General features: G+C 45.2%; 1 protein-coding gene across 1 annotated transcript; it reads right to left on the bottom strand.

Annotated features, from left to right (window-relative positions):
- Nucleotides 1-68: 68 nt before the first annotated feature.
- VDAC1 (voltage dependent anion channel 1) lies at nt 69-15,251 on the bottom strand. Its single transcript, XM_017834618.1, has 9 exons — nt 15,220-15,251; nt 8,976-9,045; nt 8,409-8,458; nt 7,988-8,140; nt 7,845-7,897; nt 5,519-5,746; nt 2,411-2,561; nt 1,875-1,932; nt 69-1,055 (listed from the first exon to the last, which is right to left on the bottom strand). The coding sequence occupies exons 2-9, from the start codon at nt 9,040-9,042 to the stop codon at nt 964-966; spliced, it is 852 nt and encodes a 283-aa protein (XP_017690107.1). The 5' UTR covers nt 9,043-9,045; nt 15,220-15,251; the 3' UTR covers nt 69-963.
- Between the last annotated feature and the right edge of the window lie 1,615 nt (nt 15,252-16,866).

Below are 16,866 nucleotides of genomic sequence, written 5' to 3'. Positions count from 1 at the left end.
CATTGTCAGTCTGCCTCTGGACCACAGATTTAGATGAAACTGTTTTCACAATTAATATAAAGACAAAGTAAAAGGGGACATTTTAATATTTTATTCAAGTCGAGTTTGGGTTCTTTATCCATTTTTAGTAGTGTCAAGTACAGCATTTTGGGGTCTAGTTCCACACAAAATGGAAGACTCTCTAAAAATGTACCCATTTAGTTGCTAAAAAAAAGTGGTAATAAACCAAAACTTCCCATTTTAGATTTAAGTGATGCAACTGTGTGATTGCAGTCGCAAAGACTCTTCCCTGATTCTGTCTGTTTTTTACAAGCTTTCCAGTCAGTGCAAGGGGAAGGAACCACAACACAGGACAGGCAGCGTTGGCTGAGTCACATCAAACCTCCTCCGTGACGGACTTGGACAAGGCGGACAACCTAAAGCATTCTGGAGACAGCTGAAGGGGTTGGGGGGGAGGTAACCAAATAAGACAAACCATTGATGGAATACAGAGCTAAAAAAAAAAAAAAAAAATAAAATCTTAAAATCCCTTTTTCAGACAAGTTTGCACATTCCCCCGTCAGTTGAAACCTCAAGTGTCAGAAGGTTTTGCTCACGGAATTAACAGTACAACGGAGTGGTCTGCATGGAAATCCTCAGGGTTTACACCACATTAACACATTCCTTGCGCCATCAGTATGTTAGTAGAGGTAATCAACGCCTTCCTCCTTCCTATCACGTGGCAGCTGACACATGTGATGAGCAATTACATAAAGAAAAAAAGCCTGGAATTAGGATTTTTTTTTTTACGCTTTTGTCTCCACTTCTTTAACAACATCATTTTTAAAGCTTAGCTGTCTTTAACCAGGACTAGCAGGACTGATACGTAGCAATACTCGCACCCCAGACAAAACATTGAAAGGTACACTATATTCTGAAGGTAGCTATGCTGTATTTTCAGATTAGCAATTGTGAAATCACTCCTTATGCTTCGAATTCCAGTCCTAGACCAAGTTTGTGACCACCTGCGTTGACGTTCTTGCCATCCAACAAAGCTGACAATGTCAGTTTGATACCTGCAAAACAGAAGTGAGAGAAAAGTCAACTTAAAACTTGGACTGAGCTTTAGGTTCAGTGTCTGTGCTACTGCTTTAATTTATTGGGTAGCCAGGTTAATGGCATTTGGCAGCTGGCCTTGTAAGGGCTGGGCATTTTACAGCAACTTGCAGATAAGAAATCTTTCTGAGTTATGAAATTTATAATAAACCATGATGATGGATTCTGCTTTTTATCACTCCGGGTAATTAAAGTTCTGAGTCAATTCGCTGCTGCAGGTCTACTGATTAATCTAATTTGAGGGTCTAGTATTATGAAAAATTGGGACCTTGATACATATCCACCTTTCTAAACCACTTTAAAATCTAGGTAAGAAAAAGCCCAAGCCCTGTCTGCTGTAATATCTCATGTCAATCTGCTCAGTATTCTGGCAGCAGATTTATTAGACTACATTAAAACCAATTTCACAGCAGTAAGATTGTCCTCTTCCTGGGCCAGGGGACCTTGAGAAAGTCACATTTTCAAGCAAAATAAACTCAGTAATAAGAAGCCTCTGAAAGTATTGAAAATGTGTTTACTTATCTGTGACACAACTGATTATATTTTGTATCAACATAAAAGAGTATCTGACTGGGCAGTGGACCACGGTCTCTAATAATTCTGCTTCCAAGAGGCATCCAAAATTAACAGAGCAGTCCCTAGAAAGGTTCATCCCTGGCTTGCCAAGCACAACAGCAATCTTACAAAACCCATCACATTTTGTCATCAAAAAAACTTCTGGTATTTCAAGACTAAAATATCACTTTATTGATTCCGATTTTTTTTCTGCCTAGACCTACCTGGCTTTAAAGTCTGAGTGTATCCTAACCCGATCAGACTGGAGTTGTTCACTTTAGCCTTCAAGGAAAAAAAAAATACAGCATTATTTAGTAATAAGTAATAAATTCAGTAAATAATTTAGTAGCTTTCTTCAAAGTCCTTCACACTTGAATATTAAGCAACAGCTATTAAGCAGGTAAAGGATTTCAAGTTTTAAATCCCTAAAAATCCAGAGATAATTTTGCCATAACTTAAGCCCCCAATCTCAAAGTATCTACAGCCACTGTAGAAAACACTGGTTTTTATTGACATAGCTTTTAATTTTTTCCAGACTGACACGAAAACATTCTCAAAATAGTGCCCAATAACAGGATCAAACATTCCGTGTGCCTTTAAGGAAAATCCAATCGCTGTGCTCTCAGGCTGCCAAAGCCAAGGCAAACAGATCCACGTGCCAGCTCCACAGCACAGGACTGCATCCAGAGCGTGCTCTGCTGATGGAAAAGTTGCTTCACTTACTTCCAAATGCTTCTAAATGTGCATGCACAGGACTCACAGAAAAAGAGGCATCTGGGTCAATCTGATACTTGGCGGCTATTCCGAAGCGAGTGTTGCTGTTCCCGGCTGTCCAGGCCAGATTCACGGCTGTTTCCAGTTTATCATTCACCTTCTGGTAAATGGAGCCGCCGAATTCCGTCCCGTCGTTCCTGGAAGGAAAATGCATCGGTGTGGTTTTCAACAGCAACGCAAAACAATCAGCTTTTATTTCTCCAGCAAGATCTCTATTTGCACAACATCCCCTCACACCTCATTAAGTATGACCCATAACAGCTAAGATAGAGACATTAGGCCAGATTGGTTATGAAGTTATTTTTAGGTGCTTCAATTCAGTGAAGATTACTACATTTCAGCAACTTCTGAAACTGAAAAAAACCAACAGGACAAACTATCAAAAATCAGACCAGTGATGACAGCTTCCAATTTTCCCTTCCCTGCAATGGGAGTCTTTGTAGTAAAGAGATTTATTTTTCCCTGCATGTGTCTGAAATAATTACTTTCCCTATGAATGGCTCCCTCGTGTCCTGAGAGGGAGTCACAGAGCCTGAGTCATCCCCAAACTGCCGTGTCAGCACTTTTACCAGGCACAGAGGAACTGTATCAGAAGGGAAGATGCCAATTTAATGTCCCACTCTATTGGCTTTTGCAAATGAATTCCACTTGCAACATTCCTGATGGTACATCTGTGCTGTAGTCTCTGGGCTAGAAATGGAACTAATTTTGCTTTGCAGAGAGCACTGGCCCAGAGCTGACGGATGAGCAGCATAACTTCCAATTGCTACTGCCACCACTGTCATACAGGGAATAAAGCGTGGTAAATAAAAGGCAAAACATCAGAGCATGCAGAGCATAAAAACAAGAGCCAAAGACTCCTAAAGGCCTCGCACTCCTTGTAAACCAGTGAGCATCTGAATTTCTATTTTCACTAATTTTCTTAAGAGAGGATACAAACATATTGCAGAGAACGGGCTTTAAACCCCAGGAAGACCTCTGCAAATAAAGCAATTATGATTAACTGTGAAATAATCTGGTTCCAACTATTACAGTATACCAGACCTTTAGGGATTAAAACCAGGGTAGATTTAGAATCTTTTCTCTTTTCCCCCTTTGGCCTGATGTTCCTTAGCTCATACCAGTTGCCCAAACAGTAGTGATACACCTATTTAAAAGTTCAAGCAATAGCAGCAGCCTTTTAAGTTGTTAGAGCAATTCTTCCAGAAAAACACTACAATACTTACTTCAGATAAGACTGAAGCTCACATTAACTGCATGTGCTTGGCTCTCAAGAAAAGGAAGGATTAAAAAGGACTGAGGAGAGCTGGTTATACAGGCAGATTTTGTGCAAGGTTCCCACACAGCTCTGTCTTGACCTGCAACATTAGGGGGGGGCGGTCTGAGCTATGCTTAAAAGATGAGGAAAGTCATTTTAAAACTAGAAATTATCCAGCCCTACCTCCTTTAAGTTATTATTATTAATAATAATAAAGTCAAACCTCCTTTTAACACTGATAGTAATAACAGCACATTTCAGATGTAGGTTAAAAAAACATTAGCCCCCTATGAAAATTAATATATTAAGGTACCCTTAAGGAAAGTAACTTGCTAAAGTCCCCAGCTGGTCTGTGTAATGCCAGGAACAAAAAACAATGCTTTGAGCCCCACCTCGTTAAATTATCAGCTCTGCCACAGCATCCCTGTGAAACACTGACCTGTGCAGATATAACAACTGAGCAGGGGAGTGAGGGGAGTCCCACACACAACTCCTTCTGCCATTATATAAAAGCTCCGACACATTTCAAAGTAGGAACACATCAAACACCCAACTCACCTGTTATTAACAATAAATGGGATTTCTACTCATATCACACATTTGTGGTTTGGTACAGTAACAGCAACCTGAGAAACAGACCCTCAGGAATTCAAGAAACAGTCAGATCCGAGCCCCTGCTGGTGTTATAAAGTGATTTTCTGCTGTTGCTCTAATTAATAGTAATAATAATCACAGCATTTTATAGCAAAAGCCAATAATACAACGTTTTGAACTGCTACAGCATAACAGAGAGTCATTGTGCTTGAAGGAATAACTCCTAACTCCTGAGTGAAGGGGACCCCACGGACTGTTTTGATGAAAGTTCTCTGCCCACATTTTTGTGCTTTGGCAACCCTTCAAACACCCCGTCTGGGCTGGGGGGGTTCGGCTGTTCTGAAAGGCAGCGGGGGCTTCCTAAACCACATCTCTGCAAACCAGCAGGAGACAGAACAGAAGGCCTTTGAAGCAGCAGCTCCAGGAAGGCAGAACAGTTGTTCAGCCCCCAGATGGAAACAGCCTGGAATAGCTCTGCTACATGCAAAATATCCAATTACCCAAGGGCACGGAAAGGGGGGGCTGGGAGAATGGATTAGGGATTGCCTAATCTTAAAAACCTGTCTTCCCCAAAGTCATAAATTGCTTTTTTAAGAGGAACAGGAGACAGAGAAATTAAGGTTTTCATGGAATTTGGTTCTGGTTTCCCACTGTTGATACATTCAGAAAGCACAAATGCCTGAGTAAATAGATTATTACCAAGTAATACCAAAAAACCTTTTACACCATATCACTTCCAGTACTAAAACAAACCCAGTCCCTGTCTCTTGCAGTAACTCCCTTTTGCCTGCTCTTGTTCATCCTGTGATTAACTCTTCCAGCTACAGATCAAGCCACCGTTTTGTTTGATGTTGACAGGTGCAAAAGGAAAGCACTGCTTTTATTTCAGCTTTCACAAAGAGTATCTTTATTATATTGTTTTTATTACTACATATCTTATTATATTGTTTTATTATCCTGCTAACAGATTCTAATAATCCTTATCTGTTAGACAGACACACACTGGACTCTAGGGTGCTCAGTGAGTTCCAATTCCTTCCATCATGCACTCCCTCACCCACATAACTCAAAAGAAAAGTTAATGCAGCTAAAAAAAATGCAGCTCGACATCCTTAATGAAGACCCAGTTTCAAATCCACCATCCCCTGGTTCTCCATTGCTGACCCTCCGTCCCTGTCACTGTCCTGGTAAGCAGCAGAATCCCTCCAAATTCCTTTTTAATGCCTGTCTGCCAGTACTTACACGTTAGTATGAAGCTGGAACTCATCAGTCTTATAGCCAACAGCAAAGTTGCTCTGGGTTACTCTCGACTTGGCTGTCTCAAAAGTCATTTGGTAGCCTGCCAGCCACCCCTCGTAGCCCAGCACGAGGGCTCCGCGTATCGAAGGACCCGCGATATCGAAATCCATGTCGCAGCCCAGGTTGATGTGCTCCCTTTTGTATCCTGACTTAATTTTAGCGCTCTTTTTCCTAAAGAGGAGACAAAGAATCTCTTATTTTTGGAAAGGCACGCTTGTAGGCAGCAATCCCATCAAATCACTTCCTTTAACTCAGTGTAATAGTTTCTGAAGACAACGTGTACGCCCCTGGAGAGCCGCACGGCACATCGCCTTCCTACCTTCCACCTTTGCAAAACCCTAATTCAGTTACAGGGAATTATTTGCAACTGAGCAATAAAATGCAGCGTGGTGCCCCAAAAAGCACTCCTGGGCTCTGTTCTGAAAAGCAGCAGCACACAGGTGGGAGGTGACAAAAACAAATCCTCACCTCCAACCGATCTGATGGGTTTGGAAGTTTGGCAGATGCAGGGATGGAAGGGAAACTGCAGCAGTTTACAGGTTTGCCACCAAAAGTTCATAGTAGTTGGCCTGTCCCAAACAAACAATTTTTAGGCAATCCTGGTGAATTGGTAATTTTATTTCCTGTGATAGACATTAAGGAATCACTACTTTGGCTGCAGTTTCCTCCTGTTTCAGTGGCTCTGACACCCCAATTACTCCTTAGGGTGCTTTATGAAGTTTAATGGTTACAGCCACCAGAAAGCTGCCAGGTTAATGCAGAAATAAACTTTCCTGAGTCACCTGTTTCTTTTTATACTATTGGCCAGAACAGTGTTTTCTCATGTGTCTTTAGGGTGATTTACATCAAGGGTGCAGACCCTCACAAGGCAAGAGAGTTACATCTGATATATTCAGCTACTCTTATTTAAGATTTTTTGCTTCTCTTTTTACAAGTGTCTTCTGCCTTTGACCAAATTTTTACTGAAATTTTTCTGGAAAAATCAGGCTAATTTGAAATTTCCAATCAACCTTTCACACCAGCTAGCAAAAGCAATCTCCAGACACTGTATCAGTGCTTTATCAGACCCACACAGAGACTGCTCTCTTTTTTATTATTATTTCAGGCTCAGGAATTTCTTGTGTTTTGCAGAATCAGAACTAGAGTGCAGGAGTGCCAAAAGCCCTCATCTGCAACTTCTGTAAAAGTCAGTGGCACCTCTCCCACCAGTGTCAGCAGGGACAGAGGCAAGAACACAGAGCACTCCTAAAAATGACTTTCCCTGTTAAAAGACTCATCACAGTCAGTAATGTGGGAAGGGGAGAAGAGGTCCATATTCAGACATGATGCATCCCTATCAACCTAAACCAGGTCACACCAGGACTCAATCTCACTCCATTTACTCAAATTTTAGTCCTCTAAGGCAATCCTAACTCAGATACTACAGTGTCTGTCAAGTGCCCAAGAAAGTTAAAGAGCTGTAACATCGTTCCCATAAACATTTTTTTTTTCCTATTTCTTTAAGAATCCTACAGTTAAATAACTCTAAACAAACAAGATTATTCTGGTTAACAAAAATACCTCATTAATCTAGAATTAGGAGTGGACTGGAAGCAGGTGACAATGCAGGACACTAAATCTAAAGGACAGGGTGAACCCCCCCGGGACTGTAACCCCCCGTGGCCTGAAGTGCAGAGGGCAGATCTGGGAGGCTGATGTGCAGAGTATTTTGACTCACTGGCAGCACTGCTTGCACCAAGATAATCAGGGGAAAAAAATAAACCAACATGTAGCCCTACAGCTGCTGCTTAATCCCTGTGGCCCACATAAAACATGGCATCCAATCGCCGTGCCAGGAACACCCACCCACCGCCACGGCACGCGGGGCCCGGCAAGAATTCCCAGGATAAATTCAGCCCGGGAGAAGAGCCCAGTTCTGTGCCACCCTATTAGAGCCCTGGCCAACTGGCTCCCAGAGCTTGTTAAGCTTTGCATCACAGCTGACTTGGTGGGTGCTTTTATTCAGGCAGCAGCTCATCCTCTGACACGGCCACAAACACACAACAGGAGCACAAACACAACCTTTTCCTCACTCCCCAATTCTGACGATAATTTTCAAGTTACTGGATGTAAAAGTTTGCTTGCTATAGCTGAGGATTAAAAGGGGATAGTTAATGCTAAATGATGTGCACCATTTCATTATACACAGGCTGATTATCAGCTGTCTCAGTATCTCAGGACAGAGAAATTAAAAATGCCTTTTTGTCACTTCAGCTCACTCACTGCTTACCCAGTGTTAGGAGAGAAGGTGGAGTCAAAGGTCAGCTTCAGGCCCCGTGCAAGCTGAACAGAAAAGAAATTCACTGGTTGGATTTCTAATTAGAGATTGGCATAAGTGAATTTGCAAACTGCATTTTTGGAGCCAAAGCTTACCTGATCTTCCAGAGTGATCTCAGTGCCTAGTGTGTTGTCGGTGTTCCACTTCTCTGTGAACATCAATCCATATTCCACCCATTTGTATTTTGTTTCCAAACTACCACTAACTTTGCTTGTTTCTGAGTTTGCTGAACCTGAGCTTGTAAATTCCTAGAAGAAAAAAAAAAAAAAAAAGACCACATATGTAAAATATGTATTTGCCACTAATACACTCAGGTAAATACTTATACATCTAGAACATATTAGGCATTATAATTTGTTAAATATTAGTTCAGATAAATACAAAGTAACTTGCAAAGTTATATGTGAAACACAGTAAAGGGAGAAGGTAAGGGATGCATATTTATTTTTAAAAGAAATATACAGTAAGCACAACACTGTTGCAGTGTTTAGGATTTCAATGTGTTTCCAAACTCACCAGTCCATTTTCAGATCTCGTTTTCAAGTCAAGCTTTATTAACCCAAAACCTAGAAGGTGAGTAAAAAAATGTCAATCATATATATTCTGATTTGAAAAGCATTTCTGATTTATTTCTTTAAAATCCCTTCTAAATCACCTGTGGACTACTGAAGAGTTAAACCAAGGGTACAGTTATCAAACCATGTGTTTTTATGAAGCAGCTTGTACTCACTTTAGATAGCACTTGACTCATAATCCTACTGACCTCAGCAATGTAAGTGGGACCAAATTAGGTAATAATGAATTTATTCATAGTGAGCAGCATTCTGTTCATAATCAAACTTCTGACAGCAATGATCCTACTCATCGATACAAGGGAACAGCCAAAACACAACACACAATTTTCTCTCAAGACAGACAACAGTCCTACGGGGGACAGGAAGAATTTTGTCAAAAGAAAAGTAAGTTACACAGCAAAGGCAATGTGAAGCTGTGATGGAAAACTCCGTGGATTCTAATGGAAATTATTGGAATACTTCAATCAGGTAGACAGCAAGAGACCAAACTCATTTTGGCTTTATTTACCATATCCCTTGGTGAAAACATCTCTGGCGGCTTTGCCCAGATCGGCATAAACAGGTGGAACGGCCATTTTCTGGAAGGGAAAAGTGAAGAAATCAAAAAAAGGAAATTACAGTGTACAGATACTTACCCAATCTGTTTAAGTAACGAGAAACTTTAGCCCGTTTCAGCCACATTTATTTTGTATCCCCCACTTAGCACTTCAGCACAGCCTGAGGAAAGCAGCTCCAGCAAACAGTGTGATTCCAGTTTGCCAGCAGCAGCAATGATTTGCCACAGAGGGTGGGAAACAGGCTGCAGAACAAATATATATTGGAAGAAAAGGAACTGTCTATGCCTTCCCAAAGAGTTAACTGTTGTTCTCTTATCAGTGTAACTGCATGAATGAACAACTTCTGTTTTTTTTTTAAACCCTTTTCTTGGAAACGTTTCTCCTGTTTCTCGTAATGGACCTGTGCATTCTGATGGAAAGCAGTAGGGCCCCAGCTCATTCACTCAGAGAATGTAACAACCAGGAGCATCTCCCATCAGGAGCATCTCCCATAAGGAGCATCTCCCATCAGGAGCATCTCCCACCCCCTAATACAGAACAGCAAATGGGGAACATTTATGGCAGCAAAATCAATAAATGGTCATTCTTCTCCTTCAGTTTTCTTTGACTTTGCTGTCGCTGTTAATGGGTTAAGATGCCTCCTTAGACACTGACCTTTAAGTGTTTTTCTGTGCATCATCTGAGAAAAAATGAGAAAAACTGAGCCTTCAGGGAGGCCACACTGTGAAGTCGGGCTGGGAGAGCAACCACAACCCCATTTCAGCAGCCAAATGCAGAGTGGAGCTCCCTGCCAAGGCCCAGCTCAGAGGTGGGGACATGGCAGGGGCAGCTTTCTGCACTCTGTTTGGTTTGTTAGGGATGCCCACAGTGCCATGGGGATCCACTTTCCCATCTTCAGCAGGCCCTGACATTCCTAGTTCACTGCTCTCCTGAAGGCATCCCATCTTCTCAGCCAATGGGAAAACTGTTCCACCACATACAGAGGAGCAAACAGGATCCTCAGAGAAACCAACCGACCAAATCTCCTTTTTCACCCAAGCACAGTAATTTCTACTCCCTCATTCGAGCACAGTCATTTCTTCGAGGGAAACAAAAGTCAAGCAATCCAAAATGGTGTACACCTTCTGTCTTCACAGACAGGATTTCCTAATTTTAAAAAGCAAAGGAGATAAATCATACTTAGGCAGCTAATCCTCTCCACACCAGATGCTGCACTAAAATTCCATTTTCCCAAACTTTTTGGCTATGCAGAAGTAATAAGCAGTTTACTACATATGCGTGCTAACACTTAAAAAACTGCCTGCCAGTTCTCACTTCAGATTATTCAATGTTAGCAGAAGACTAGTCCTTTAAACCCCAAACAAAGCCACTAGAACACAGAGGTGCTTTAACAGTCTCCCTGGCTGCAGTCTGGGATGCAGTTCTTGGGAACATCACCCCAGGAAGATCAGAGAGGGACCTGGAGCAGCCACTCAGCGCCTCAAGCACTCCAGGCAACAAGCTGTTGCCTGTTAAAGCAGGATATTGCTATTGCATAAGGAGGAATCCCTATCCTGGAGGGAACAAAACAGATCTGGTGGCTAAATAAAAGCAGTCTTCTCAGAAAATAAATAACATTGGATACAAGGGCAAATACTGTGATGTAGCTTCAGCTGCACAGACTACTTGGGTGCATGGCACCTCCTTCCAGTTATAGTTCAGTAGTAACGTGCAGCCCCAAATACATAAGCAGCTGAAGAGTTAAAATACATTTTTTTTAAAATGTAAGGTAAAAAAAATATTATTCCAAGGCAGTTTTAGCTGCTTATATTGGAACTAAACTTCGGGTTTTTTGTGAAAACATGAAATTGGGGATCTAATGTCTATACACAAAACTAGCCTTCAAAAAGAGGGGGGAGGGAGGGGGTGGGAAAAAAACCCCATAGGCACCAAAAAACCCAAAGTAACTACTACCAGATTTTGTTGAGCAATTCCTCTGCTCCTTATATAAGTCACTAGAAGCAGATACAATGCCCTGCTTTGTGATCACAGCCCAAAGTCAGGGAGCACTCAGGAGAGGGTTGGCAGGAGTCACTAAGGGCTGTATGTCTGCAGGAAATGCTCCTGCCCTGCCAGAGCAGCCCAGCCCCGTGAGAACCTCCTGATGGTAGTGCCATTTAGCATTATCAAAAATTAAAAATGTTACAAATCCCTCCACTTGAAAAGTCAAACAAGTATTGCTTCAAAAGATAATGGACTGCTCTGCCAGCTGCACCTTGGAACCTCCCAGATCCAATTTCATCAACGGTCCCTTGGAGTCGCTTAGTAAAATCAAAATATTTTCTTGCTAAATGAAGGCTGTGTGGTTGGATCTTCTCAGGTATGTTTTTCCCATACCCAAGCCCGTGAAGCCAAGCGTTGTTCCCTGATGCCTGCGTGTCCCTCCTGGACGTGGCCAGGCTGGCTGGGGGGATGAGCTGTGCCAGGCTGCTCCACTGCTGCAGTCTGGGCCCAGAACAGTGGGAGACATGGAGAGCTCCACTTAGACAATTACTATAATTAGGGGACAATGCTGAAAGCCAAATCCCTGCCGCTTGTAAGGCAAACCATGGAACACACACAGAGCAAGGTGTTTAAAGCTGCTGAGTGCGGGGCACACTCCCAGCTCTGTACCTGGTGCTTAACCTTGCTGTTGTCAGCGAGAACAAAACAAAAATAATGACTTCCCTTTGCAGTGGCTAATCAGAAGCCCCTTGTTTAACAGATGGAAAACAAAACTGATTACATCCTGTGCGAGTGCAGGTTGTAAGACAAGCATGCTTAGCAGGGATTCAGACTCTTAAAGGATCAAGGAATGGCCGTGGCCGAGTGCCCTTGCTTTTCACCAGTGCGATCCCCGCACATTAACTCAGATTAGGTTTGGACTGAAATGAATTCATTGCTTTTATCCTTGTCCAACTGTGCAAATAGCTCAGCGTGACGAGGTACCTCGACTCCCCCGCAGAGCAGACCAAGTACACGATCTGTAACATGCTCTAAGTAGGAAAATATTTTGATTTTCTTGAGTAAGAAACACCACAGCACAAGTGATGAGTGAAGAAAACCTGAAGTGAGGAGTCAGCTCCAAGTGCTGCTGTAAGCACACCTCCAGATTTATAACAGCCACAGGAGCTCCCCTTGGAGCTGCAGGACCCAAGAGCCAGGCCCAGGGAAGATTTCATTACAGCAGGCCAAATTTGAATATTTTCCAGTGTCACAGATGGCAAAGTTTTCACTCTGTGATGCAGTTCTGGGCAATTAAATCAAATTCAGTCCAACAAGCAGCAAACCCCCAGGGTGCCCTTGGCAAACTGGCTGCAACCAAAGGAAAACTCAGCTCTGCTTGGTAACTCTTGCACATGCCCAAGTTAAAGTTTCCCTGCACAGACTTATCAGCTTTGTGATATTTACATGGGGAAAGGAGCAATCTAAAAATTCAGGATAAGAATAAAATTCATTATAAGAATAAAATTCCCACAAGGACAATGGAAGTCTGTCAGATTCGAGGCTAAGAAAATAAAAAGGTTGCATTTAACCCTACTGCAGCCACATTTTTTCCCAATAAGTTTGAACTCATTTTCCATTTCTCGATGGTAACAGTAGTTCTGAACATTCCATCTCCCTGTCTCCATGAGCATTATCCCTGGAAAGATGTGAACTGCAGAAAAGACACATAACAGCTGCTGGGGACAGCTGGGAGGGACTGACAGCATTGGTTTAGAGACCAGGTACAGGCTGTCTGCAGGGGGAAAAATGCTCATGAGGGTCTCTTACCTCAAGATTAAAAATAAAGAATATTAGTCAGTTATGTCCTTCATTAAAGGAAAAATTTGTCCTTGGAATGAAGCAACTTCTAAGCGCCTTCCTGGCCCTGCAGCCTGTGCAGTGTCATTTCCCAACCTGTTGTACCAACAGACCATGAAGGACGGTGCCTTTTGCTCTCAGACAGAACAGGGTCCAGCTCTCCCCATATCCCACAGCAGGCTGGAGTCACCAGCTCCACATGGCACCGCTATCCCTGTCCCACCATCCGACATCCCAGTCTGCCGGGAGAGCTCGGTGCGGGCTCCGCAGTTTGGGTTTTATCATCCAGATCCCAAAATCCCCTCAAGTCATGCCCACAGTCTGCTCCAGATCAGGTTCAGCAGCCTCACAGGGCAGAGATTTAAGCACACACTCACCCATAAATGCATGCACAGTCATGCTGAGGTCAAACATCAAGTTGGGCACATTCACGAGGCTTTTGAGAAGCACGTGGTTTGTAAATACTCTGTGTGATGAGACTCAATATTGAACAACACTTTTTGCCCCAACTTGCTACTGTGCCAACATCATATAATCCATGTACCATTATGACTCAAAATTTAAGGCTTGGGAGTCCACAATTTCTTTTGTACCAGCATTATAAAGCCATGCAGCCTCCCTGTGGCACTCACAGGATCCCAGCCTTCCTGCTGCAGCTTTGCTTTGGAACTTCATGCACGAAGGAGCAGATTTAAAGCTTGGTTTATGCTCCATGTCTGTAGCCCAATAAACACAGGAGCATAAAGGAGATAAAACCCTTAAAAGCAAATGTAAATATTATTATTTAGGCTATACTAATTATGGAATTACAGAAAGAGACAGCCTGCTCTTAATTGTCTGGGTGTAAATTAAGAACTGCAATGTTATATGGCAACCCCTTATTAAACTGTCACATATAAGTATCAATTAAATGAAGCTGGGGGATGTTGCAGCCTGTTGTAGCTACTGCAGCTACTGAACTGCAAGGGAAGAACACAGGACCACATATCCTACATATTAAATTAATTCATGTTAACTGTTTCTGTGAAATGCCTGCAGAGGAGGAGAGGAGCAGTGCTGCTGTCCCAGCTCTGTCCCACCCTGTGCGTTCAGGAAGGGACTCGTCCCTCACTCACAGCCCTGCTGCAGGAACACCCAGTGCCAGATCAATGGGGGTGACTAATTAAAATGGAATTTTTGTCTTCCAGCACAATGTGACAGCTCACACAGAAGAGGAGCACCCGCCACACCGGTGGCTGGGTTTTTTCCCTACCTGCAGCAGATGCCAAGCTCTGAAGGGCCTGAGCTGTGTGTCCTGCCTGCATCCCAACACTGCCAGGGCTGGGGACCTCCTCCTGCTGCAACAGCAACCACCAGTGATGTCCCCCACACCTTCACACCCCCAAATTCACCCCAAAATGTGGGCAGGAAGAAGAGGTGCAGGCTGTGGATCAACACAAACCTTTGATGGAGAGTGCTGGGGGAAGGATTATTCCAGAATGTCATTCTAATAGTGCAAAAGCCCATTTTGGAAGGAATTTCAACAAAATTTCATAGGTGAAATGCTGTGAGACAGGTGATTATTCAACCATCCGCTGCATCCAACAAAACAAACTGCAACACACCTCTGATCCTCACTAAACCATCTGACAAACAAGCTGGGATCTGTTTCTGCTGGAATCGCTATAAATATTCCCCAGAGACACAACCCTGCCTTCTTGGTCACCAAGATGAGTCAGCCCCGCTTCATTTTCAGAAAATTTTGTTACTTTTTTTTTTTTTTTTTTTGCAAATACCCGAAGCCTGGAGGAGCCTTTCCCCCCCTCCAGCAAGAGTTGTTCCCAGCCGAGGGCTGTGACGAGGCAGAATGGAAGGCAGCCGCTGCTGCGGCCCCTCCGTGCGGGAGGGGACAACCGAACCCTCGGGATCCTTAAACTGGCATTATGCCCTCCCAGCTGCAGAGCTACAGTCCGGGAATAAAACGGATGGAAAAAAAAAAAAAAAATCAGTCCGGGTGCTCTCGGCGCGGGGGTTCGGACGCGTTTGCCAAGCAGCGCGGCGGACCCCGCAGGAGGAGGTGGGAGGGATGTCAGATGCGGCCACCGGCGACCTTCGCTCGCCGGGAACGGGAAGAACCATCCCCGCCTCAGGGAGCGCCGGGCAGGACCCGCGACCCGCACCCCGCGCCCGCTCCGTCCCGCCCGGCCCCGCGGGGCATCCCCGCACCGCCAGGCCCGGCCTTATGTAAGGAACAACCCTCACCGACCCGGAGCTTCCACCCGCTCCGGCTCCCGCACACACGAGCCGGGACACGGGGCCTCTCTCCGCCCGCACCACCCCGAGGAGCGGCCGGGACACACACACACCCCCCCTCATAGCCCGGGGCGGCCCTACCTGCCCCCGCCGCGGCCCCGCCGCGCTCCCCGCTCCGCCTCGGCCTCCTCCGGCCCCGCTGCCCCTGCCCGGCGCCTCCCCGGGCTCTGCGGCGGCCGCGGCTGCTGCGTGACGGCGGGCGGGACCCGCGGGGCGGAGCGGTAGAGCCGGGCGGGGCCCGCCCGGCGGGGACACCGCACCCCGCCAGGACACCGCATTCTTTCTAACATCCAACCTAAACCTCCCCTGGCACAGCTGAAGACCCATCCCTCTTGTCTTGCTGAGAGTTGCCTGGGAAAAGAGACCAACCCCCCCCGGCTCCCCCCTCCTGTCAGGGAGTTGCAGAGAGTCAGGAGGTCTCCCCTGAGCCTCCTCTTCTCCAGGCTGAACAGCCCCAGCTCCCTCAGCCTCTCCTCATAGGACTTGTGCTTGAATCCCTTCACCAGCCTCGTTGCTCTCCTCTGGACCTGCTCCAGCCCCTCAATGTCCTTCCTGAGCTGAGGGCCCAGAACTGGACACAGCACTCCAGGGGTGGCCTCACCAGCGCTGAGTCCAGGGGAAGAATCACTTCCCTGGCCCTGTTGGCCACCCTGTTCCTGATCCAGACCAGGATCCATTGGCCTTCTTGGCCACCTGGGCACACTCTGGCTCACATTCAACTTCCTGTCAATCCACACTCCCAGGTCCCTCTCTGTCTGGCTGCTCTCCAGCAACTCTGTCCCCAGCCTGTATGGTCCCCAACCCCTGCATGGCGTTGTTGTGGCCAAAGTGCAGGACCCGGCACTTGGCCCGGTTGAACCTCATCCCATTGGAATCAGCCCAATCAACTCTAACGCCCCATTTGCTAAAATTCCCATTCTCCATATGCTCATTGAGGGTTGGTGGGTCCCTTCCAACTCACAGCATTCTGTGATTTTCGGTTCTCTGTGATGAATTTTTGTCAAGCTTGCAAACGCAGGTGAGGGATTGGCGTGCCATGTTTAGTAAACAACTCTTATAATTCCGTATCATCCTACTGGATTTAGATGGACTGACAGAGAGAGGAACGCAACTTCCAGAGCAATTCCCATTTTTTCTCCCCAAGCTTACTACACTGCACCCCAAATCCCACCTAATTCTGCTCCCAGCAAAGCAAGAAGAAGGGTTCTGTTGATTCATTCCTCTAGGTACTGAGGCAAGAGTGGTGAGAGAGCAGGAAGGGAGAGTTTGAAAGAAGGTCTGTGAGCAGGTGAGGCCGTGTGTAATGGCTGGTCATGTCCAAAGGAGCTGTCAGAGGGACAGGGGGCAGGGAGGCAGCAAATTGCCCCTGGTGAGGACTGTCTGCAGGGCGTGGAGATGTTCCCATGAATTAGGGAGTTGACATCTTTCCTAACTCCCCCTCCAGACACATGAATCAGCCCTCACAGCTCAGAGGGAACTGGGGCTGAGTCCAGAACAAAGCTCCCCTGGTGACAAAAGGCCAGGCAGGGACCGCTCTGCTATCAGAGAGGAACAGAGCTGAAGCCAGGCTGCTCTCAGGATGAGATATAAACCCAGAACTGCACTGTTGGAGGCCCCTGGGGAGCTCAGAACATCACCCACAAGGTAAACAGGAGAATCATCCCAGCCAGGAAATTCCTTCTGGTCTGGATAGTCACCCTTCTGCCCCCACCACCCAGGGGAGATTTG

This window comes from Lepidothrix coronata, unplaced genomic scaffold (genome assembly GCF_001604755.1).
Source record: "Lepidothrix coronata isolate B3197 unplaced genomic scaffold, Lepidothrix_coronata-1.0 Scaffold236, whole genome shotgun sequence".
In the NCBI taxonomy this organism is placed as follows: Eukaryota; Metazoa; Chordata; class Aves; order Passeriformes; family Pipridae; genus Lepidothrix; species Lepidothrix coronata.
The sequence above is the reverse complement of the archived record's forward strand: the minus strand, read 5'-3'. Positions and strand labels throughout refer to the sequence as shown.